The sequence below is a fragment of the Pseudorca crassidens genome, chromosome 3 (genome assembly GCF_039906515.1).
Source record: "Pseudorca crassidens isolate mPseCra1 chromosome 3, mPseCra1.hap1, whole genome shotgun sequence".
NCBI classification, from domain to species: Eukaryota; Metazoa; Chordata; class Mammalia; order Artiodactyla; family Delphinidae; genus Pseudorca; species Pseudorca crassidens.
The window spans coordinates 61,993,888-62,017,878 of record NC_090298.1 but is presented as its reverse complement, the minus strand read 5'-3'; the positions used below and the strand labels follow the sequence as shown (position 1 = coordinate 62,017,878).

At 35.5% G+C, this 23,991-nt stretch overlaps 1 protein-coding gene across 5 annotated transcripts in view; it reads left to right on the top strand.

Annotated features, from left to right (window-relative positions):
• AP3B1 (adaptor related protein complex 3 subunit beta 1) overlaps positions 1-23,991 on the top strand; it is a 273,106-nt gene that overhangs the window by 80,736 nt on the left and 168,379 nt on the right. For all 5 annotated transcript variants that reach the window (XR_010941991.1, XM_067731062.1, XM_067731061.1 and 2 more), the window contains one exon: positions 2,348-2,530. Coding sequence is in view for 4 of the 5 variants with exons in the window: in XM_067731062.1 (XP_067587163.1) it covers positions 2,348-2,530 (183 nt within the window). In the remaining variant the exon portion in view is untranslated. The remainder of the gene's footprint in view (positions 1-2,347; positions 2,531-23,991) is intronic.

Here is a 23,991-nt window from a genome sequence, read left to right as displayed (position 1 = left end):
ATGAACTCCATAGATGGAGTGTCACTTTTGTTGATGGTTCATGTAGTTTACCTTGGAGCACAGCTAATGGCTGAAGTTCATAGCAACAGCACAGAAAAACGTGACAACCAAGGGAAGATAAATGAACCATGTTTATTGCTTTAATATAAAAAATACGTAAATGGAAAACTGCATTTGAATTTGATGAGTTCATTGCTAGTTTTCTTGGAGTGATTTATTTTTCCCCTTATATAAAAAGCTACTATTGACACAGTGAGATGGAAATTAACTGTCTGTTTTTGGGAAACCAATATTTTTGTTTTTCAAATCTGAGTAGATCATTTTATTTTAATTCTGTAAGTTGTATAGAATATTGAATATTTAATATACCAGAATAACCAATTCTTCTGGCAGTGTTTAGGCTAGAGTCGATTGTTAAAACCATATAATGAAACATCTAAAATCATCAGTTTTATTTTGTAAAGGTTCTTTTCTTTATGTTCTTCCTAATTATTTTTGTGTTTCAATGAACTTTATCTTTACTTAAGTAATGAATTATTTTCTTTCATTTTCATGTTATTTGTTAATACTTTAGAACTATTTTGTACCTGTAGCTCTTGTTTTGATAAATCTAGTACCATGTGGGAGCTGATTTTCCTTTTAATTGTTTGGTGTCTAAACATATTTGAAAAAGATAATTTCTAGGTTTGGGCAGAATAACTTGATTTTACATAGTATTCCTTAAATCGAAATTTTGTTGAATTCCCATTTCAATTTCACAGATTATTTTATTCTAAGTGGTATTATTTATTTTTGTACTTTAACACCCTTGCCAATTAAAAATACATATCTTAATATAAGATTGACATATATAAGTATAAATGTATTTCACAAATACTGTGTTACCCTATAGTTTGATGTCATAAATTTAGTTGTTTTAAGAGATTTTTAAATGATAATTCTAATCTTTTAGAAATATGATTACCACAGAATATAATTTCTGAAGAGTGATTTGTGCAGAAGACATCAAAATGTGGTGTTGAAACACAAACATAACTTCCTTCCCATATCAATAGCACATAGAAAATTATACATATAATACATTTTTATTTAGTTCACACAGATAATCAATTCTTTGCTTTTTCGATTGAGGTGCATACATGCTGGGACCAGCAGGCACCAGTACATGGGCAGGGCTGGAGTCAATAAATGCAGCTTCACGTTTATACTGATTGGTAATTCATAAAATCCCCACAGGACTGGAAACTTGTTTAGCATAATAGCAAGTCTATATTCTGAGCTGTTTTCTTTCAATTGTATTGTTGGTTGCACATTAATAAGCTAAATGTCAGCCAAGTAGAGGGACACTAAACACTAAAAATATGAATATCATTGTATCTAATATTTTTCAAAAAGTACCATTTCAGTAAGTTATATTTCTATTTAATTGCTTATTTTAAGACATTAGGGAAATTTTATATACTAAAATGAAGATCCCTAGTGTTCAGAAAGAATATGATATTAATTTATTTTTTCAAAACCCTATTATATTGTGGGCTAACTGCAGACATACCAGTGTACCTATATAAAAATATTTGTATATTATATATTCTGCTTAGCTTGTGTCTTCATACCAAAGAAATCTTAATTTCACCACTTTGCAAAAACATGGCAATTCCAAAAACAACATTTATGTTTCATTAACTGGTCTTGGAGAAAGCTACCTTTTGTTGGTAATATATTATTTCAATTTATACACATTATTATATAAGTAATAATAATGTTCTAAAATTTTAACCAGTATTTTTTCCTTGTAAATAAATTATATCGGTAAAAATTAACAGGTTGATTAAAGTGTGTAAGATTTGAAAGTATTTTTATACTAAAGACATTTATGAGGTCCTCACACGCTTTAAGATAAGTTCATTGTGGAATTGTGGTCATTCTCATTTTAAACTGATATGATACGGTCCTTGTTATTGTACTAAATACTGAATCTTTAGATTAGAGTTCAGGTAAGCTTTAAAAATGAAAACTGCATGATTAATATGTCTAATCCATATGTGAACAATTTATTGAAATTTTATGTGATGAGATAAAAAATATTATGATTTTTTAATGCTAATACTTCTAATTCAAATACTTTAGAAAAGTATTCATTTTTCAGACATTTTACAGCTATCAAAGTTATTCTTTGAGGGAGTGACTTCAGAATTTGTTATTCAAACAGGAACATTTTATTAATCAAATGACTGAATACTTTTAATATTGATTGCCATAACACTGATTGCATCTCTGTAATGCCTGAATGGAATCCTTGATGGAAGGAAAACATTTTTTAATGAGTTACTATTTCTTTCTTTTCTAGTTGGTGGCTGGCAGTGTTGTCATGGCTTTTGAAGAAGTATGCCCGGATAGAATAGATCTCATTCACAAGAATTACCGCAAGCTATGTAATTTACTAGTTGATGTAGAAGAGTGGGGGCAGGTTGTCATAATCCACATGCTAACTCGATATGCTCGTACACAGTTTGTCAGTCCTTGTAAAGAGGTAAGTGTTGAATAATCTTACACTTAAAAATTATACTAAGAAAATGGTTGAGTTTTTTAAAATGTGTACAAAAAATTAAGAGTAGAAAAATATAGAAGTCTGCATGTTTAAGGAGGACTAATTTTTCTCACGTTCTTTTGGAAAGCAGGAAACCAATATAAATGCAAGGATAATTGTTCGTTGTTTTGGCACTGATTGATGCATATTTAATGGCATAGTGTATAAACTTTTAGTATGAGGCCTGGCAAGAGCCCCTTGTTAGGAGCGGCAGCATGACACAGTGTTTGCAGTGACATTGCCAGATCATGGATATTTTGGTTATTAGTTTCATACCTTTGAGACCCAGCTGTTCCAGGTACTCACTTGTGAAGTAGGTAATGTGATTCTAACATAAGTTAATTTATACCTAAGATAATTTCTGACCTTTACAGATAAATTATTGTTGAACTTTTTTTTTTTTTTTTTTTGCGGTGCGCGGGCCTCTCACTGTTGTGGCCTCTCCCGTTGCGGAGCACAGGCTTCGGACGCGCAGGCTCAGTGGCCATGGCTCACGGGCCCAGCTGCTCCGCGGCATGTGGGATCTTCCCGGACCGGGGCACGAACCCGTGTCCCCTGCATTGGCAGGCGGACTCTCAACCACTGCACCACCAGGGAAGCCCTATTGTTGAACTTTTAAACTACTTTTTTGTAGCTTTAAATTTCTAAAATATGTTTGTTTTACTTTTTTTTCACTTAAGCTGGTAGAATTTTAGTAAAATTATTAAGTATATCTTACAGTGAAGTTATTTGTTTTCTTTGTGCAGATTAAATTAGAAGCATACCTTATTCTTTTCATTATATTAACAATTTAGAAGGCTTTATTACACAGTTTGCAATAGAGATCTCTCAATGTATGTATAAGATTTAAGTGTAAGCTTTAAGTTGTTTAAAGAAATCATTAAATATTACAAGTATAGCACTCTCATTCATTCTAGTCTTGAGATATTTCTTTTTTGTCTTTTTAAAAAGCAGTATTATAGATTTTAAAAGCAGTATAGAAAGTAAAAGACCAGATATCTCCCAATTATGTCATAGTGTTTTTTTATACAAAGTTATGAATAGGCTTTGATTGAGTGTTCAGTACTAATTGCTTTTGTTAATTAGAAATAATATTAAAGTGAGAGAAAAATGTATATAAAATGGAAAAATGTTCATAATTCTTGCTTTAGGTGACATGTCAAGTTTTCTGATATTTAAGGAGTTTAAATGTTTAAAATATTCATCAGTGTTTTCTGCATTTACTAAGTATTGTTAGTATTAAAAAGTATTTAAATTTTTAAAAATATATCTTTATCCAGAAGGCTATCTGTAATATTGACTCTATCTTAATTTTAGTATTTAAAAAGTGATTGGGTTATTCTACTTAAAATTCAAAGTATGTTTTAAAGTATTTGTATGTAAAAGTCTAATGCCACACAGGGCTCTTAGATTGATGAAATTTTATCATTGAACGAAGTAAACTTTTGATGGCACTTTTGCTGGATTAAGCAGCATGTCCATGCTGCAAGTGTCTTGCCCCTTTTGTGTCAGTGGTAACTTTGGAGAGAGATTTTTGTTGCTAATAGCTATCTGTTTGATTTCAGCCAGTTCCTTTCCAGAATGCTATTCAGATATATTTTTTTCTTATTGTGTAAGATTATAGGTAATTTTATGTTATCTAGCCACTGTCTCTATTTAAAATTTTAAATTTTACTTTCCTGTCATCATCAAATCATTTTCAGTAGCTGTATGCAAGTGATCCCTGCTTTATCATTATATAGAAACTAGAGTTTAAAAAATGTATTTTCCTTACCTTATCTTCTAAAAGTAGACTTTAAAATCTCTGTTTTTGTACTTTGTGTTTCTGTTCCTTGAATTTTGTTTCATCTTATTTTAGATAAAATTAGTTTTTAAACCTATGCACAAAGCAGGAGAGTTAAATTCTACACTACCATATATATTTATTCTTTCGACAGATAGTTTTTAAAATTGGTACTATAATGCATTCTTTGTGTTTTCACATGTAACTCTGTGAACGGTAATCTTTACAAACACGAGATGAAGTTTGATCATTGTCCTGGGTACACTGGAATTGTGCTAAATCATTTCTTATCTTTGCCATTTATTTGCAATCTGACTTTGGCATTATTCTAAATTATGTGGTTAGTAGACTAATTTTGTGGCTTCCAAGTGCGCAGCTCTGTCCTCAGGAAGCTAGCACTGCTGCAGCAGCAACCACGGGGGGGGGCAGTGGCGCTCTTGAGTGTGCAACTCTGGCTCTTGCCACCATTCCAACAGAGCATCTTCACCTTTGCTTGCCTTGCATAGGCAGCTTTGCATATGATTTCCCTTTGAGAAAGACTCCTTGGCTTAAGGAAGGAAAAGAAAGAAAACCCCTTCAATAGAACATTTATAAGGGTGTAGCTAACTATAATCATATGTATTTTTTTTTTTTAGTTATAGAAGCAATTCAAGCACATGGTGAAATAAAAAATAAGTCTTCCTTCTCATAACTCTTGGTTGACCCCTTAGAGACAATTACTGGCAACCACTGAATTTCACTTGTTTTGGTGGTTATAAATTTTACTTTGAATAATACATTTCACTTTATTTATTGATTTAAAATATCAGACTCCAATAAAGCTATTTAAAAAAATGATATCAGTTGACTCCAAAATAATCAGGATAACAGGCTTGTGTCTCCTTGTGTACATATGTGTTCTGTTAAGTACCATCGGGAAAGATTTGAAAGTGTCATCCTTCATTGTAGTGTTAGCAGTAAGGGACTGTCAAAGATGTAAGACTTTTGGTACAAATATATTTTATAAAATGAAAGTTCAAGTGGATTATCATAATTTAGACTGTGTCCATGCTTACTCTTTCAGTCAACCCATCTCAGTGACTAGCTGTTACTTCTGTTTAACAGAAACTTTTGAATGAGCAGTCCAGCCACTTATACTCTTGGGGACTTTTTGGCCTAGACTTCAAGTTGCATCCAACTTTTTAGGTCTAGCCAGGGTGATTTTAACTTTATGATTCAGTTTGCCAATTTCTAAAGCAAAGTTTGACCGTACCTGGAAGAAACTGAGAAGTATTCAGCATTTATATCTGCTTTCATTCTTCACTTCTCATGTTGTAAAAAGCATACGATGGAGTAAAGAACTGTTAAAGTATTATAGAATAGAAAGAAATTGGAACAGTACTCCAGCAGAGTTAGTGCTGAGTTGTTAATATCCTTTTATGTCTCTTAATCATCAACACTTGAATGTGTTTTTTTCACAGAATTAGCAGAAGGATGTTCATTCTAGCGTCCCATCACTTTACGTAAGGCAGAAGTCACTTGCATAAATGCTATGTAAACACCATTTTATGATGTTTAAAGAGCCATCTACCTTGAAGTGAAAGGATTTACGAGTGAGAAAACTCACTAAAATAATTCATTGACTTAAAAGTTACCTAAAATAATAAATACCAAATTCATTAAAATCAAGAGGTTTCTCTTTTTAAGTACTAAGAAAATGTGAAGAGTAATACTGTGATACTTAATATTTAGCAAATTATTATTTTGGTGTATTTTCTTATGTTCTATTTTATTTGAGATAGGGCAGTGGGAATTATTATACCCATTTTATAGGTGACAAAACTGAGATGTATAGATTTTAATTACTCACCTAAGATAATATTGCTTATAAAAGGTGGAGCCAGAAATATAAACAGAATAATCTAATCCCTAGGTCAACATTCTTTCCTTTATATCTGTTCACTCGTGACTTTTAAATTAAAATATATTTTTGCTCACTTTAATAAGTTTCTGAGTGTTTGCTTATCATGTTCTAGTCAAAGCTAATTTTGAAGCCCCCTCCCCAATCCTTAGTGCTCAGACATTGCAATTAGCTAACAACCATAATTACATTTGCTTTTCAAAGAGAAAAATTATGTTTCTCATTGAATTCTTTAAAACATTTGTTTGTGTTCATACGCTTGAAGCGTAGCAAAATTGTTTTTTTGAGGAATTGAAAATTAGTAGAAGTACTTTTTGAGATGAGCTGATGTACATGCTTTTGTCAGTAAGTCCTCAAATGAACACATCATATACAAATAAGCTTCTTCAGGGGCAGAAGCGATTTTTAATTTAGTTTATTTGCATCATTATAGATCAGTACTTAGCCTGTTTATATGTAAATGTATGATTTGAGGAACAATTAAGTGTTGACAAAGTAGATTGCAGTCATATCAATTGCAGTGCATTTTCCATAATTTTTCTAACTGACATCTTTGATGATAAATAGTGGATGCCAAGTCAAAGCCGATTATACAGTGCACTAGGAATTCATGGGGCTGTCAGGGAGAAGACCGATTGACTTTGAATTTACATATTAATGAGAAGATTTGTTAAGAGGGTGCTTGACTATAGAAAATAACAGCGTTGTTTATAGGGCACGACATTTTATAAATACAGCTGATGCAGGAAAATGGAAATTAAACCTTTTAGGTTAATAAATTCAAGAGACTGCTAAAATGCATATTTGCATTTTTATTTTCTTAAATTTACCTTACTCTTTGCAGTCCAAGTGGCTTTTTTTTAATTCTAGGTCAACTTTGTATAATTTTCAAGGATATAAAATTACTTAAATGTTTTCTTTGTATCATTCAAGCCTATTGTAGGAGAATTCTTGAAGCCTAAATGCAAGTCTCTGAGTCTAAAGTGCTTTTGTAGAAGTAATAGATTTTTAAAAATAAATGTTATTAAAAAAAACAAGTAAATTTTAAGTGATTAAAAAAAAAATTAGTGGCATTACTTATAAACTGAAGTGAAACTGGGCCTGACAGGAATGTCTTTCATTTTATGAATTAAAGTTGAACTTTCTCTAGGATGTGATGGTTTTGGAAGAATTATCAAAATATTTTACTTCACTAATTTAGAACTTAAAATTATGTATGTTCACAGTTACTTTTTAGCATATGAATCTAGGTAATAACATTCTGGTGGGAATATGTATGCCGTTTTGAAATTGAAAATGATGATTTTACTTTTCTTCCTCTCATTATATCTGTATTTCAATTATAAAACCTTATATAGGTGTAAGAAAGTTCCAAGTTTACAATTTTGTTTCAAGTATTTTTAAGATACGTTTCTTAAGTTTTTCAAGGGTAGCTATAAAATAAGAACCCATCAGAACACAAAATTCATGGACATACTTCTTGATTAGCAATTTTCTGCAAGTACAAAAATATTTTGGGAATAGACTCGAAACTCCACATCCAGGCCCTGTTTTAGAGGACCCAAGTGTTAGAGATTATTTTTTATTTTTTCTTTACAGGTTAACTTTCTTTGTAAAATAAATTTTGTATTTTGTCTTACTAATGGGCTGTTTTTGAATCTTACTTGCTATTCTGCGGAATTTTTAAAAAACAAAATAGTGAAGAGTTGTGGTAGAATTCGTGCTTTACAATGCAAATAAAAAAGTTTTTAGCTCACTCTTTCAGGCAACTATTGACGAAAGAAGGGTTCAGTGTGCAGTTTAATGGGAAACTATGGACCATGTGCTGATATTGAAATGAGGTCTCTGCTCCCTGAATTGGTTATGGAGCATTTATCTTAAAGATTGCTTATTCTTTTTGTTGTTTATAGTTTATTTTTGATTGGGTTTTTTAAACTTACATAGTTTCTTTTCTAAAGAAACATTTAAAATTTTATTCAAGTAACATGTATGTGGTTAAAAAAAAGAAGTTAAATAATACAAGGCTTATAAGAAACAATATTTTCCTATCCCACCTTTCCCATGCCTGAATTAGCTCCTTCAAATTCTTTTAGGCTTTTGTGTATGTGTATGCATTTAACTTTCTCCATTTCTGAGTAATATACATATATTGCTGTTTCTTGATTTATCAATTTTAGACATGACTTCCAATTATAGAAATGGAGGATTTAGCATTCTTCTATTGTATTACCGTATGCTTCCATTTTCCCTGTTCTATCTTTGCAATTTAATTGTATTACAATTTTCCAATCATTGTTTATTGTTCATTTAATTATGACTATGAATGTTATTTATACTGTATAGTAACATTTTCATCTCCTTTTTTGTGGAACTTTAAGTTCTTCCTGGAATCAAAAATTGCCTCATTTTTAATTTGCCTAGTTTATCATGTCACTATTACAAAAGCACTCCAAATTCTCCATCAGAAAATTAAATCCTCTTCAAATATTATTTTATAGGCAGTTGTTGAGATACTACTAGTTGCCTACCTAATATCAGTTCTCCAACTCCACTTATTAAATAACAGAATCCTGGTTTTTGTTCAGAGTAGTGATAAGTCTAGTTAAAAATAACCAACTTCTTCAAACACCCTTGGAGTCGGAAATGGCTATATGACCCAGTTGTAGAAATTGAGATAGTTGCAGAAATATTCTGGCAGAGATTCTAGGACAGCTATTATTTTTCTGACAGGCTTACTTGACATATATATTTTACCCTTTACCTTTTTTCATTGTTTCTTCTTGGAATGTATGTGTGATGATTAGAGGTACAGCAGCCATTTTGCAGGCATGAGGATGAAGCCACACTCTGAAAGTAGATGGTACTGAGAAAAAAAAAATGTTCTCCTTATGGATAACTTGATATTTCTGTTATATATAGCTGAACACAGTCCTAGTTAGTACTGTTGTCATATATCCAGTATTCCAATAACTTCATACTCTTCCAGGAGACATTCTCCTGGAGGCTTTACCCTCCTTTTCTAACCTGATTGCTTGCTAGGCTTGCTACACAGCTGTTGTTCTGGAACATAATTTCTTCTCTTTTCTGTGTTAAATCCTCTATTTCTTAGGCCTTCATCTCCCTAGTGTCTTCTTTTTTGGTCTTCCTGGATGGAGAATATCTTGCAGTACCTTCTTAAGAATGGGTAGATTAGAGGTAAAATTTCGAGACTTTGCAGTGTCACTCTCACACTTGATATTTTGCCTGGACTCTTGGATCAGTATTCTCTTAGGTCTTATATGTTTGAAATGTCTTGCTACTTTTACACTTGACTTCTTGGTTGGATATAAATGTTGGGATACCTTTTGAGAGCTCTGTAGCCACAGATTTTTCTTTTTTGCAGGTAACTTGATTTTTTTGTTTGTATCCTCAAAAATGTTTTTTTTTTTTCTTAAAATAGTTTGAAGATTAGCAAGGTTGCCTCTCAGTGTGGATCATTCTATATGCTCTGTATATTCACTTCTTCCTTTATTTTAGGGAATTGCCTTTTATGTTTGAACTTTTAAATTTGATATTAAAACTTATTTTCTTACTCCATTTGTCAATTATATGCTTCAGGAATACCAATTATTCTATTTTATAATCTTTGCCTACTGTATCTTTCACCTCTTTAAAAAATTGCTTTGATGTTTGTCTTTTTATTTGCATTCCTTTATCTCCATTCTTTTTTTTCTGTCAGTAATTTGATTTTCAGTGATCTAATCTGTTATATATAGTTTTTACTTAATTTGGTAATGATACGGCTTTCATCTTTAACTTTCTTTACTCAGGTTTAAATCTTATATTTCCTTTATTCTATGGTTCGAACATGTGGTTTTTTTGAGTTCATGTTCTTAGTAACTTGCTGGAGAATTTCTTTTGATATATGGAGGATTTTCTTCCAGAATGATTTCTTTATTTTTTGCATGTTTTTTTTCTTTCCCCCTTTTGTGCTATGAATGTATTGCACAGTTATTATGCACTTTTCATATTGCAACTACTTGGGAAGTGCTGGTATAGACATTTTATTTGCTCTGATATAGTGTGACTTCTTAATTCTGTCCCAGCACACCTAAAGGCAGTTTGTTTCTTCCTCTCAGTTTCAATCTGATTGTGGGTATTTTGTGCCTTTTTGCTTTAGTAGCCTTAGGGCATTTGGGGAAAGGAGTAATTTGTGGGATAGTAAATTCAGTCTTAGCAGAGATGGATCTCGTTTTTAGAATACTTGAGCACTTCTTCGGGAACTTTCTTTATTTTTTCTTTTACATTTTAAAAAAATATTTATTTGTAATTTATTTTTGGCTATGCTGGGTCTTAGTTGCAGCATCCAGGATCTTCATTGCGGCATGTGGGCTTCTAAGTTGAGGCCTGCGGACTATTAGTTGCGGCTTGCATGTGGAATCTAGTTACCCGACCAGAGATCGAACTGGGCCCCCTGCAATGGGAGTGCAGAGTCTTACCCACGGGACCACCAGGGAAGTCCCTGAGATAAACTTTTTAAAAAGCCAGGAAGATCTGAATGCAGCAGTGACAACTGGCAGTAACTGATTTTTTTTTTTAACTTTTTTTATTTTTACATCTTTATTGGAGTATAATTGCTTTACAATGGTGTGCTAGTTTCTGCTTTATAACAAAGTGAATCAGTTATACATATACATATGTTCCCATATCTCTTCCCTCTTGCGTCTCCCTCCCTCCCACCCTCCCTATCCCACCCCTCCAGGTGGTCACAAAGCACCGAGCTGATCTCCCTGTGCTATGCTGGCTGCGTCCCACTAGCTGTCTATTTTACGTTTGGTAGTGTATATATGTCCATGCCACTCTCTCGCTTTGTCACAGCTTGTCCTTCCCCCTCCGCATATCCTCAAGTCCATTCTCTAGTAGGTCTGTGTCTTTATTCCTGTCTTACCCCTAGGTTCTTCATGACATTTTATTTTCTTAAATTCTGTATATATGTGTTAGCATACGGTATTTGTCTTTCTCTTTCTGACTTACTTCAGTCTGTATGACAGACTCTAGGTCTATCCACCTCATTACAAATAGCTCAATTTTGTTTCTTTTTTATGGCTGAGTAATATTCCATTGTATATATGTGCCACATCTTCTTTTTCCATTCATCCGATGATGGAAACTTAGGTTGTTTCCATCTCCTGACTATTGTAAATAGAGCTGCAATGAACATTTTGGTACATGACTCTTTTTGAATTATGGTTTTCTCAGGGTATATGCCCAGTAGTGGGATTGCTGGGTCATATGGTAGTTCTATTTGTAGTTTCTTAAGGAACCTCCATACTGTTCTCCATAGTGGCTGTACCAATTCACATTCCCACCAGCAGTGCAAGAGTGTTCCCTTTTCTCCACACCCTCTCCAGCATTTATTGTTTCTAGATTTTTTGATGATGGCCATTCTGACTGGTGTGAGATGATATCTCATTGTAGTTTTGATTTGCATCTCTCTAATGATTAATGATGTTGAGCATTCTTTCATGTGTTTGTTGGCAGTCTGTATATCTTCTTTGGAGAAATGTCTATTTAGGTCTTCTGCCCATTTTTGGATTGGGTTTGTTTTTTTGTTATTGAGCTGCATGAGCTGCTTGTAAATTTTGGAGATTAATCCTTTGTCAGTTGCTTCATTTGCAAGTATTTTCTCCCATTCTGAGGGTTGTCTTTTGGTCTTGTTTATGGTTTCCTTTGCTGTGCAAAAGCTTTGAAGTTTCATTAGGTCCCATTTGTTTATTTTTGTTTTTATTTCCATTTCTCTAGGAGGTGGGTCAAAAAGGATCTTGCTGTGATTTATGTCATAGAGTGTTCTGTCTATGTTTTCCTCTAAGAGTTTGATAGTGTCTGGCCTTACATTTAGGTCTTTAATCCATTTTGAGTTTATTTTTGTGTATGTTGTTAGGGAGTGATCTAACCTCATACTTTTACATGTACCTGTCCAGTTTTCCCAGCACCACTTCTTGAAGAGGCTGTCCTTTCTCCACTGTACATTCCTGCCTCCTTTATCAAAGATAAGGTGACCATATGTGTGTGGGTTTATCTCTGGGCTTTCTATCCTGTTCCTTTGATCTATATTTCCGTTTTTGTGCCAGTACCATACTGTCTTGATTACTGTAGCTTTGTAGTATAGTCTGAAGTCAAGGAGCCAGATTCCTCCAGCTCCGTTTTTTGTTCTCAAGATTGCTTTGGCTATTCGGGATCTTTTGTATTTCCATACAAATTGTGAAATTTTTTGTTCTAGTTCTGTGAAAAATGCCAGTGGTAGTTTAATAGGGATTGCATTGGATCTGTAGATTGCTTTGGGTAGTAGAGTCATTTTCACAATGTTGATTCTTCCAATCTAAGAACATGATATATATCTCCATCTATTTGTATCATCTTTAATTTCTTTCATCAGTGTCTTATAATTTTCTGCATACAGGTCTTTTGTCTCATTAGGTAGGTTTATTCCTAGATATTTTATTCTTTTTGTTGCAGTGGTAAATAGGAGTGTTTTCTTAATTTCACTTTCAGGTTTTTGATCATTAGTGTATAGGAATGCAAGAGATTTCTGTGCATTAATTTTGTATCCTGCTACTTTCCCAAATTCATTGATTAGCCCTAGTAGTTTTCTGGTTGCATCTTTAGGATTCTCTGTGTATAGTATCATGTCATCTGCAAACAGTGACAGCTTTACTTCTTCTTTTCCGATTTGGATTCCTTTTATTTCCTTTTCTTCTCTGATTGCTGTGGTTAAAACTTCCAAAACTATGTTGAATAAGAGAGGTGAGAGTAGGCAACCTTGTCTTGTTCCTGATCTTAGTGGAAATGCTTTCAGTTTTTCACCATTGAGGACAATGTTGGCTGTGGGTTTATGATATATGGCCTTTATTATGTTGAGGAAAGTTCCTTCTATGCCTACCTTCTGTAGGGTTTTTATCATAAATGGGTGTTGAAATATGTCGAAAGCTTTCTCTGCATCTATTGAGATGATCATATGGTTTTGCTCCTTCAGTTTGTTAATATGGTGTATCAAGTTGATTGATTTGCATATATTGAAGAATCCTTACATTCCTGGAATAAACCCCACTTGATCATGGTGTATGATCCTTTTAATGTGCTGTTGGATTCTGTTTGCTAGTGTTTTGTTGAGGATTTTTCCATCTATGTTCATCAGTGATATTGGCCTGTAGATTTCTTTCTTTGTGACATCCTTGTCTGGTTTTGGTATCAAGGTGATGGTGGCCTCATAGAATGAGTTTGGGAGTGTTCCTCCCTCTGCTGTATTTTGGAAGAGTTTGAGAATGATAGGTGTTAGCTCTTCTCTAAATGTTTGATAGAATTCGCCTGTGAAGCCATCTGGTCCTTGGCTTTTGTTTGTTGGAGATTTTTAATCACAGTTTCAATTTCAGTGCTTGTGATTGGTCTGTTCATAATTTCTATTTCTTCCTGATTCAGTCTTGGCAGTTTGTGCATTTCTAAGAATTTGTCCATTTCTTCCAGATTTCCCATTTATTGGCATAGAGTTGCGTGTAGTAATCTCTGATGATCTTTTGTATTTCTGCAGTGTCAGCTGTTACTTCTCCTTTTTCATTTCTAATTCTATTGATTTGAGTCTTCTCCTTTTTTTTCTTGATGAGTCTGGCTAATGGTTTATCAATTTTGTTTATCTTCTCAAAGAACCAGCTTTTAGTTTTATTGATCTTTGCTATCATTTCCTTCATTTCTTTTTCCTTTATTTCTAATCTGATCTTTATGATTTCTTTCCTTCTGCTAACTTTGGGGGTTTTTTGTTCTTCTTTCTCTAATTGCTTTCGGTGCAAGGTTAGGTTGTTTATTCGAGATGTTTCCTGTTTCTTAAGTTAGGATTGTACTGCTATAAACTTCCCTCTTAGAACTGCTTTCACTGCATCCCATAGGTTTTGGGTCGTCATGTCTCCATTGTCATTTGTTTCTAGGTATTTTTTGATTTCCTGTTTGATTTCTTCAGTGATCACTTCGTTATTAAGTAATGTATTGTTTAGCCTCCATGTGTTTGTGTTTTTTACAGATCTTTTCCTGTAATTGATATCTAGTCTCATAGTGTTGTGGTCAGAAAAGATACTTGATACAATTTCAGTTTTCTTAAATTTACCAAGGCTTGATTTGTGACCCAAGATATGATCTATCCTGGAGAATGTTCCATGAGCACTTGAGAAAAATGTGTATTCTGTTGTTTTTGGATGGAGTGTACTATAAATATCAATTAAGTCTGTCTTGTTTAATGTGTCATTTAAAGCTTGTGTTTCCTTATTTATTTTCATTTTGGATGATCTGTCCATTGGTGAAAGTAGGGTGTTAAAGTCCCCTACTATGAATGTGTTACTGTCGATTTCCCCTTTTATGGCTGTTAGTATTTGCCTTATGTATTGAGGTGCTCCTATGTTGGGTGCATAAATATTTACAATTCTTATATCTTCTTCTTGGATTGATCCCTTGATCATTATGTAGTGTCCTTCTTTGTCTCTTCTAATAGTCTTTATGTTAAAGTCTATTTTGTCTGAAATGAGAATTGCTACTCCAACCTTCTTTTGGTTTCCATTTGCATGGAATATCTTTTTCCATCCCCTCACTTTCAGTCTGTATGTGTCTCTAGGTCTGAAGTGGGTGTCTCTTGTAGACAGCATATATATGGGTCTTGTTTTTGTATCCATTCAACCAGTCTGTGTCTTTTGGTTGGAGCATTTAATCCATTTACATTTAAGGTAATTATTGATATGTATGTTCTATTTCCTATTTTCTTAATTTTTTGGGGTTCGTTATTGTAGGTCTTTTCCTTCTTTTGTGTTTCTTGCCTAGAGAAGATCCTTTAGCATTTGTTGTAAAGCTGGTTTGGTGGTGCTGAACTCTCTCAGCTTTTGCTTGTCTGTACAGGTTTTAATTTCTCCACCAAATCTGAATGAGATCCTTGCTGGGTAGAGTAATCTTGGTTGCAGGTTTTTCTCCTTCATCACTTTAAATATGTCCTGCCAGTCCCTTCTGGCTTGCAGAGTTTCTGCTGAAAGATCAGCTGTTAACTTTATGGGGATTCCCTTGTGTGTTATTTGTTGTTTTTCCCTTGCTGCTTTTAATATGTTTTCTTTGTATTTAATTTTTGACAGTTTGATTAATATGTGTCTTGGCATATTTCTCCTTGGATTTATCCTGTATGGGACTCTCTGTGCTTCCTGAACTTGATTAACTATTTCCTTTCCCATATTAGGGAAGTTTTCAACTATAATCTGTTCAAATATTTTCTCAGTCCCTTTCTTTTTCTCTTCTTCTTCTGGGACCCCTATAATTCTAATGTTGTTGTGTTTAATGTTGTCCCAGCGGTCCCTGCGACTGTCCTCAGTTCTTTTCATTCTTTTTTCTTTATTCTGCTCTGCAGTGGTTATTTCCACTATTTTATCTTCCAGGTCACTTATCCGTTCTTCTGCCTCAGTTATTCTGCTATTGATCCCATCTGGAGTATTTTTAATTTCACTTATTGTGTTGTTCATCATTGCTTGTTTCATCCTTAACTCTTCTAGGTCTTGTTAAATGTTTCTTGCATTTTCTCTATTCTATTTCCAAGATTTTGGATCATCTTTACTATCATTATTCTGAATTCTTTTTCAGGTAGACTGCCTATTTCCTCTTCATTTGTTAGGTCTGGTGGGTTTTTATCTTGCTCCTTCATCTGTTGTGTGTTTTTCTGTCTTCTCATTTTGCTTATCTTACTGTGCTTGGGGTCTCCTTTTTGCAGGCTGCAGGTTCATAGTTCCCGTTGTTTTTGGTGTCTGTCCCCAGTGGCTATATTTGGTTCAGTGGGTTGTGTAGGCTTCCTGGTGGAGGGGACTAGTGCCTGAGTTCTGGTGGATGAGGCTGGATCTTGTCTTTCTGGTGGGCAGGTCCACGTCTGCTGGTGTGTCTTGTGGTGTCTGTGTACTTATTATGATTTTAGGCAGGCTCTCTGCTAATGGGTGGGGTTGTGTTCCTGTCTTGCTAGTTGTTTGGCATAGGGTGTCCAGCACTGTAGCTTGCTGCTCGTTGAGTGAAGCTGGGTGCTGGTGTTGAGATGGAGATCTCTGCGAGATTTTCGCCGTTTGATATTACGTGGAGCTGGGAGGTCTCTTGTGGACCAGTGTCCTGAACTTGGCTCTCCCACCTCAGAGGCACAGCACTGACTCCTGACTGCAGCACCAAGAGCCTTTCATCCCCACGGCTGAGAATAAAAGGGAGAAAAAGTAGAAAGAAAGAAAGACAAAGAGAGAGAGAGGGAAAGAAAGAAAGAAAGAAGGAGGGAGGGATGGAGGGAGGGAGGAAGGAAGAGGAAAGAGGATAAAGTAAAATAAAGAAAGATAAAATAAAGTTATTAAAATAAAAATAATTATTAAGAAAAAAATTAAAAACAAAGAAAAAAACGGACGGATAGAACCCTAGGACAAATGTTGAAAGCAAAGCTAAAGAGACAAAAATCTCCCACAAAAACATACACATACACACTCACAAAAAGGGGAAAAGGGGAAAAAATAATAAATCCTGCTCTCAAAGTCCACCTCCTCAATTTGGGATGATTCGTTGTCTATTCATGTATTCAACAGATGCAAGGTACAAGTTGTTTTTGGAGCTTTAATCCACTGCTTCTGAGGCTGCTGGGAGAGATTTCCCTTTGTCTTCTATGTTCGCCGAGTTCCCGGGGCTCAGCTTGGGATTTGGCCTTGCCTCTGCGTGTAGGTTGCTGGAGGGCGTCTGTTCTTCGCTCAGACAGGACGGGGTTAAAGGAGCAGCTGCTTCGGGAACTCTGGCTCACTCAGGCCGAGGGGAGGGAGGGGTGCGGATGCGGGGTGAGCCTGCAGCGACAGAGGCCGGCAGGACGTTGCACCAGCCCGAGGCGCGCCGTGTGTTCTCCCGAGGAGGTTGTCCCTGGATCACGGGACCCTGGCAGTGGCGGGCTAAACAGGCTCCCGGAAGGGAGGTGTAGATAGTGACCTGTGCTTGCACACAGGCTTTTTGGTGGCGGCAGCAGCAGCCTTAGCGTCTCATGCCCGTCTCTGGGGTCCGCGCTGTTAGCCGTGGCTCGCGCCCGTCTCTGCAGCTCCTTTAAGCAAAGCTCTTAATCCCCTCTCCACACGCACCAGGAAACAAAGAGGGAAGAAAAAGTCTTTTGCCTCTTCGGCAGGTCCAGACTTTTCCCCGGACTCCCTCCCGGCTAGCCGTGGTGCACTAACCCCCTTCAGGCTGTGTTCACGCCGCCAACCCCAGTCCTCTCCCTGCGCTCCGACCAAAGCCCGAGCCTCAGCTCGCAGCCCCGCCCGCCCCGCCGGGTGAGCAGACAAGCCTCTCGGGCTGGTCAGTGGCGGTCGGCACCGATCCTCTGTGCGGGAATCTCTCCGCTTTGCCCTCCGCACCCCTGTGGCTGCGCTCTCCTCCGTGGCTACGAAGCTTCCCCGCTCCGTCACCCGCAGTCTCCGCCCGCGAAGGGGCTCCTAGTGTGTGGAAACCCTTCCTCCTTCACAGCTCCCTCCCACTGGTGCAGGTACCGTCCTTATTCTTTTGTCTCTGTTGTTTCTATTTTCTTTTGCCCTACCCAGGTACTTAGGGAGTTTCTTGCCTTTTGGGAGGTCTGAGGTCTTTTGACAGCGTTCAGTAGGTTTTCTGTAGGAGTTGTTCCACGTGTAGATGTATTTCTGGTGTATCTGTGGGGAGGAAGGTGATCTCCGCGTCTTACTCTTCCGCCATCTTCCCCTTAAGTCTCGGGAGCTTTCTTATGTCCTATAGTGACATTGATGCCACCTACTATGTTCCTGTGGAGAAATTTTCTTGACCTTTAAATTGTTCTTATTTATTCATTGTTTAACCGAGGAATTCTCCTGTCCAATATGGTCATTGCTGGCCACATGTGTCTATTTAAACTTAAATTAAGTGAAATTGTAAATCAGTTCCTCAGTTGCACTGGCCCCACATTAAGGGTTCAGTAGTCATGCGAGGCTAGTGCCTACTGTATTGGATAGTGTGATATAAAATGTTTCCGATATCACAGAATTTTCTTTTGGGCAGTGTTGCCCCAGAGTCATCAGTTCTTTCAGAGAGAGACAGGCTTGTTGTTTACTCTCTCACCTGCTTCTCCTCACCACCTGTTTCCACTGCCAACCTCCCTCACCACCCCACCACCCCAAGTAGGATGAAAGGTAAGAGTAACCCCTCAGTTTTCTTCTGTCTAGCAGGCAAGAGTTAATCATGAACAGTCTCAAGAAGTGAGGAATATGTTTTTCTAGAGTCTCAAGAAGTGAGGAATATGTTTTTCTAGAGTCTTTTGTTTTTAAAAATAACTGCTAAAAAAGTTTACGCCATTAGATTGTGACCCTCTTCTTGTTTCTTTCTCCACTGACTTATTTTTGCTAGTTTTAATTTTTTATTTTCCGCATATTATTTATATTGGGGAAAGAAATTCTGTTTTCTGTTTTTCTCTCACCATATTTACCTAGTAGCCCCAAAATGTTCACAGTATTAAAAGTATTTTATGAATTTTAACGGGTACTAAATGAATTTTAGGAGGAGAAAGTTAGAGCTTAAGATGTTAAGAAATGTGATGAATTCTGCTACCCTCCTCTGATGTCTGTCCTTTTTCCACTGTGCTTTTCTCCTTGACATTCTGTTATAGATATTTATATCATTGTGTTTTCTTGACCGTATAGTCCATTTATTTCCTTATATTTTTCTCTGTGTTAGTCTTATTACTGTAGCATAAAGGAGTAAATATGATTAATATTGAATTTATCTCTGACAAGTCAGTTATTTAATTTTTAAATTTGTGATTTTGCTGCTTAGTAGTTATCTATATTCATCTCAGAAAAGATTATGATTTTATGTAATCTAATGTGGTAATTTAAAACAGTCAATTTTATTCTATTATTCATTTAGCTGTATATATACAAGACTTTAAGTTTCTGATACATATCTTAAAATTACTGCAGTCCTACTGGAAGCTGCTAGCCTTTGATAGACTCCAGAGTTCCAAAATGGTTACGTCAGACAGATTCTGCTAGTGCATTGTTGTCTAGGTGGTATAGAGAATGTGGCAGACACTGTTGATTGTCTCCAGCAGACAACCCCTATGCAAAAAGTTCTTCCTTGCAGACAGATGTTCTACAGGGATTGAGCACCCAGGTGTCTTTGCAGAAACCATGTTGCTTCCCAGCCCAAACTAGACTAATGTTAATTACATTCCCCTTGTAGGTGGTAGGTTTAGGAATGGGCATATAACACAATTCTGGCTAACGTGAAGTAATGGGAAATATGACGAAAGTGGGGTATAGAGGAGTGTATGAGAAAGGTTTACTTTCACATAAAAAGCATGAAGACATCTGACCTGCGGCTGAGATGTACTTCATGGACTTACAGTTTCCGCTTCCATTGATGGAATACCTTGATCAGATTAACTCCCTGGGAAATTATTTTGAAAAATAGCAGCTAAAGGTGTACTATAGGATGATCAAAAGTAGGCAAAACTAGAGAGGACTCTACACATGAAGGACTGAAATTTCAAGGTGTGAGTTTGCAGGTTTTTGCCTGGGGGAATTCCCCTATCCCATATAAAAATGGAAAAAGTTACAGCCTCACTTACCTAGGTATTAGAGAACAGACTTCAAGGCTGGCAGAATACCTAAAACGTTTGGGGAGAAATTCCAGAAAGGTGTGGGAACCACAGGAGGGTGGAAATGCATGTAAACACCATTCAAGTCATTGGCTGACCAACTCTCCATGTGTGGAGAAGGCTCCAGTGTGTCTAGCAAAAAAAAAGCAACTGGAAACTAAATGGAGATTTCACTTGCTGGTCGTATTAGGATACACAGAGTTTGGAGTTTGAAACCAGTAAGATGCCTGCTAAAACAAATATTAATACACTTCAGAGGAATGCAACACAAGGAAGAATTTATAGTGTATGGTTGATAATATTCAGAATACAATTTGAAAAAATCAGCAGACATGAGAAACAAAAAAAATAACTAATGCTGAAGAGAAAAAGTAGGCAATAGAAAGATAATCAAGAAGAAGCAATTATCAGGCAAATAATGTAGCTATTATATATATATTATATATATATGGCAAAAATATTAAAAAGCAACATAGTTGTATTGATTGAATAAACGAATCTTAACAGGAAAGACACTATAAGAAAGAACGAAATGGAAATTCTAGGGCTGAAAAATACAATGATTAAATGAAAAATAAGCTAGATAGGCTTAATAGCCAGGAGGAGGCTGTGAAAGTGTTAAGAAACCTGAAGATAGATTAATAGAAATTATTCATTCTGAAAGAACAAAGAGAAAAGCAAGTGAAGAAAAGTGAACAGTCTCAGAGCCATGTGGAACAATATGAAACAGAATAAAATACTTGTAATTGAAGTCCCAAAATGAGAGAAAAGGGTGAATGGAGTAGAAATAATACCTGAAGAAATAAAAGCTTAAAAAATTTCAAGTTTAGTTTAAGGGGGGAAAAAACCAAGTGTACAGATCCAGGAAACACATCAAATTCCCAGGCAAAATATTAAAATGTCACACCTAGGTACGTCATAGTCAAACTTCTGAAATCAAAGGGGAAAGAGAAAACCTTGAAAGCAGACAGAAACAATGCATTATATACAGAGAAACAATGATTATGACTAACTGCTGATAAGAAACAATGGAGTCTAGGAAACAATGGAATATCATCTATAAATTGTTGAGAGAAATCTGTCAACAAAGAATTCTATATTGAACAAAACCATTCTTCAAAAATAAAGATGGAATGAAGAAGTTTTCAGATGAACTAAATTGAAAAATTGATATGTAGAACTGTATTACAAGAGATACTGCAAGAAGTTGTTTAGGTTGAAGAGAAATGATAATAGATGGTAATTTATAACTATAGAAAGGAATAAAGAATGATAGAAATGATATATATGTAGGTAAATACTAAAAATTAAACTTTTTTCTCTTAGTTTCCTTAACATAATTCTGTAACACACACACAAAAGATGTTACATATATATACATCTATCTGTCTATCTGTCGCTATGTCTTCTCGGCAAAGATTGTACTTGCTTATGCTTAAACTCTGAATTTTCTGTACATCCATGGAGCTGTGACCGTGGCCTCCAGTGCCACAAGTCTTTGTTTGGACATAAAATGTTTTCATTTCTCTAGGAGTGGAATTACTGGGATGTATAGTAAATATATGTCCTTCCTTTTTACACCTCCAGTTCCTACTCTCCAGATGCAACTAGTTCTAACTCTTTTAGCTTTATCTTTTAGTAGTTATCCTCATATTATTTTTAAAACAACTTGTTTATACATGTTTTTCTAGTGACTCAAAGGGCATTATTTAATTTAGATATATAAATATTTGGGGATTAATGAAGAAGAAACAGTCCCTTTACAAAATTTTATGTTTTATATGAAAAGTTTTTCATAACCTAGATTATTTGCTTTTTAAAAATTTTTAACTGTTGTTTCTTGGAGCCCTAGTTTCCTACCCCCACTTTATCTAAAGTACAGATTTTTGCTTTTGTTTTTTCTATTTAACTATTAGAGTTCACCCTAAGATTAAAACAAACTACTGCTTTATCCCCTCCCCCATGAATGTCCACCAGTATTTTAAAACCTCTGCTCTAACCCTCTAACCTCTTTTTTTAATGTCCTAAAGGATAATTAAATTTATCGATTTCAAGTCAATAGACACTTACCTTCTTTAATACATTCTCTTTATTTCAGGGGTTTAGGTAAGGAGGGAGTGAATACTTGAGGAATTATGATTAGTTCTACCTAGGTTGGGCTTAATTTTATTTTGTAGTTTATGACTGAGTGAGAACCACTCTAAAATGCATTCTGCTTAACAAAAAACAGTTCTTATTTATCCCTGTAATTAGATTGAGATTAGTTTTCAAATGACTGGAACCCTTCTTTCTCATGTCTTAGAACTCTTAGACCTAAGATCAACTTGTGTAATGTGTATATTTTACTTTAGAGAAACATGAAAAACTGCCTTATGTAGATTCTTCAGATTTCTCAGTAACAAAATTTGGAAACCACTGCATTCGGAAAGCTTATTTCCTGTATACTGGTGCTGAACATATAGTCATAAGAAATGAGAAGTGTTGTGGGCAATTGAGCACTCTGAATTTTCATAGTGGCTCAACTCAAAGTTACTGGGCACAGGTGTTTCCATAATTGTGATGTATTGGGGGAAATTCAGTGTTCAATGATCCTCAAACCCATACTTCCACCTGTGTGGTATAGTGGTCACTGGGCTGTAGTATAAAACATGTAAAGTGAAGAGCACAGCAGTTACCTCATGGAAGGAAAAAATGTCTCAAACCAGTATTCATATAATGTGTTGTTTTACATAGGCCTAATCAGGGGGGAAAGAGACTTTTTTTTGAGAAAAATATTAAATTAAAAAATTTATTAAACATGACTTTTTTTAAAAAAGTAAACATGTGCTATCCATACTGAATAATTTAATTGTTTATGATATTGCCAATCACCTACCCACTCTGGTCTTGTCAGGGAAATCTAACCCAATGTCAGAGAGATGGACCACCAATACACTGCTATGGTATCTATGGACTGAATGTCTATGTCCTCCGAAATCCACATGTTGAAGTCCTAACTCCCAATGTGATGGTATTTGGAGGTAGGGACTTTGGGAAGTAATTCGGTTTCAGTGGATTGGTGAGTGTGGGGTTGTCGTCATGGGAATAGTGCCCTTATAAGATGACACACCAGAGAGCTTGCTTCCTTTCTCTGCCCATGTGAAGACATAGCGAGAAGGCAGCCAGCTACAAGCTAGGAAGTGGGTTCTCACCAGGAACTGAGTCTGCCAACACCTTGATCTTGGACTTGCCAGCCTTCAAAACTGTGAAAAATTGTAGCTTAAGCCACCCAGTCTATGGTATCTTGTTATAGTAGCCCAAGCTTGCTAATATGAGTGTCTTATGGCATGACAATGCCATGATGTGTTCCCTGTGTAGCTCTTAAGTAGTCTGTGTCCACAGAAGATAACAGACGTGGTATTGTCCTGGTACAAATCTTAAGTTGGTACTAGTGCCCTCCAGGCTGTCTTGGAATTCATAAGACAAATGGGTACACTCAGTGTCTTTTTCTCGACTACGACAAACACCACGGTAATAAAATAAAAGAGATGGCAGGATGAAGAATAAAGTTTATAAACTATGCCTTTCCAAAATATGATTTATGAAATAAAAGGTAATTTTTTTGGACTTCATAGAGCTTATATTTAATGTAACAACATTTCTCTTACTGAAAGTGAATGTTTTAAAGCAAGGTGAAAAGCTAATTTTATTCTAATGTTTTTATTTTAGTGTTTGGGGTGGTCAGTACACATGAGTGGAGGGAGACCTATTTTCAGATGAAATAGCTCAGGTATATTAAACTCACTGTTTCTTTTAAAAATTTGTTTTAATTTTTTTTTTAGAGAAGTTTTAGGTTATGACAAAGTAGGGTGGAAAATGCAGGGAGTTCCCATATACTCCCTGCCCCCACCCACCTCCTGACTATCAACATCCTTCACCACAGTAGTACATTTATTACAGTCAATGAACATATGTTAATACATCATTATCGCCTGAAGTCCATAGTTTACACTGAGGTTTGCTCTTGGTGGGGTTCATTCGGTCAGTTTTGACAAACGTATAATGACATGCCTCCACCATTGTGATAT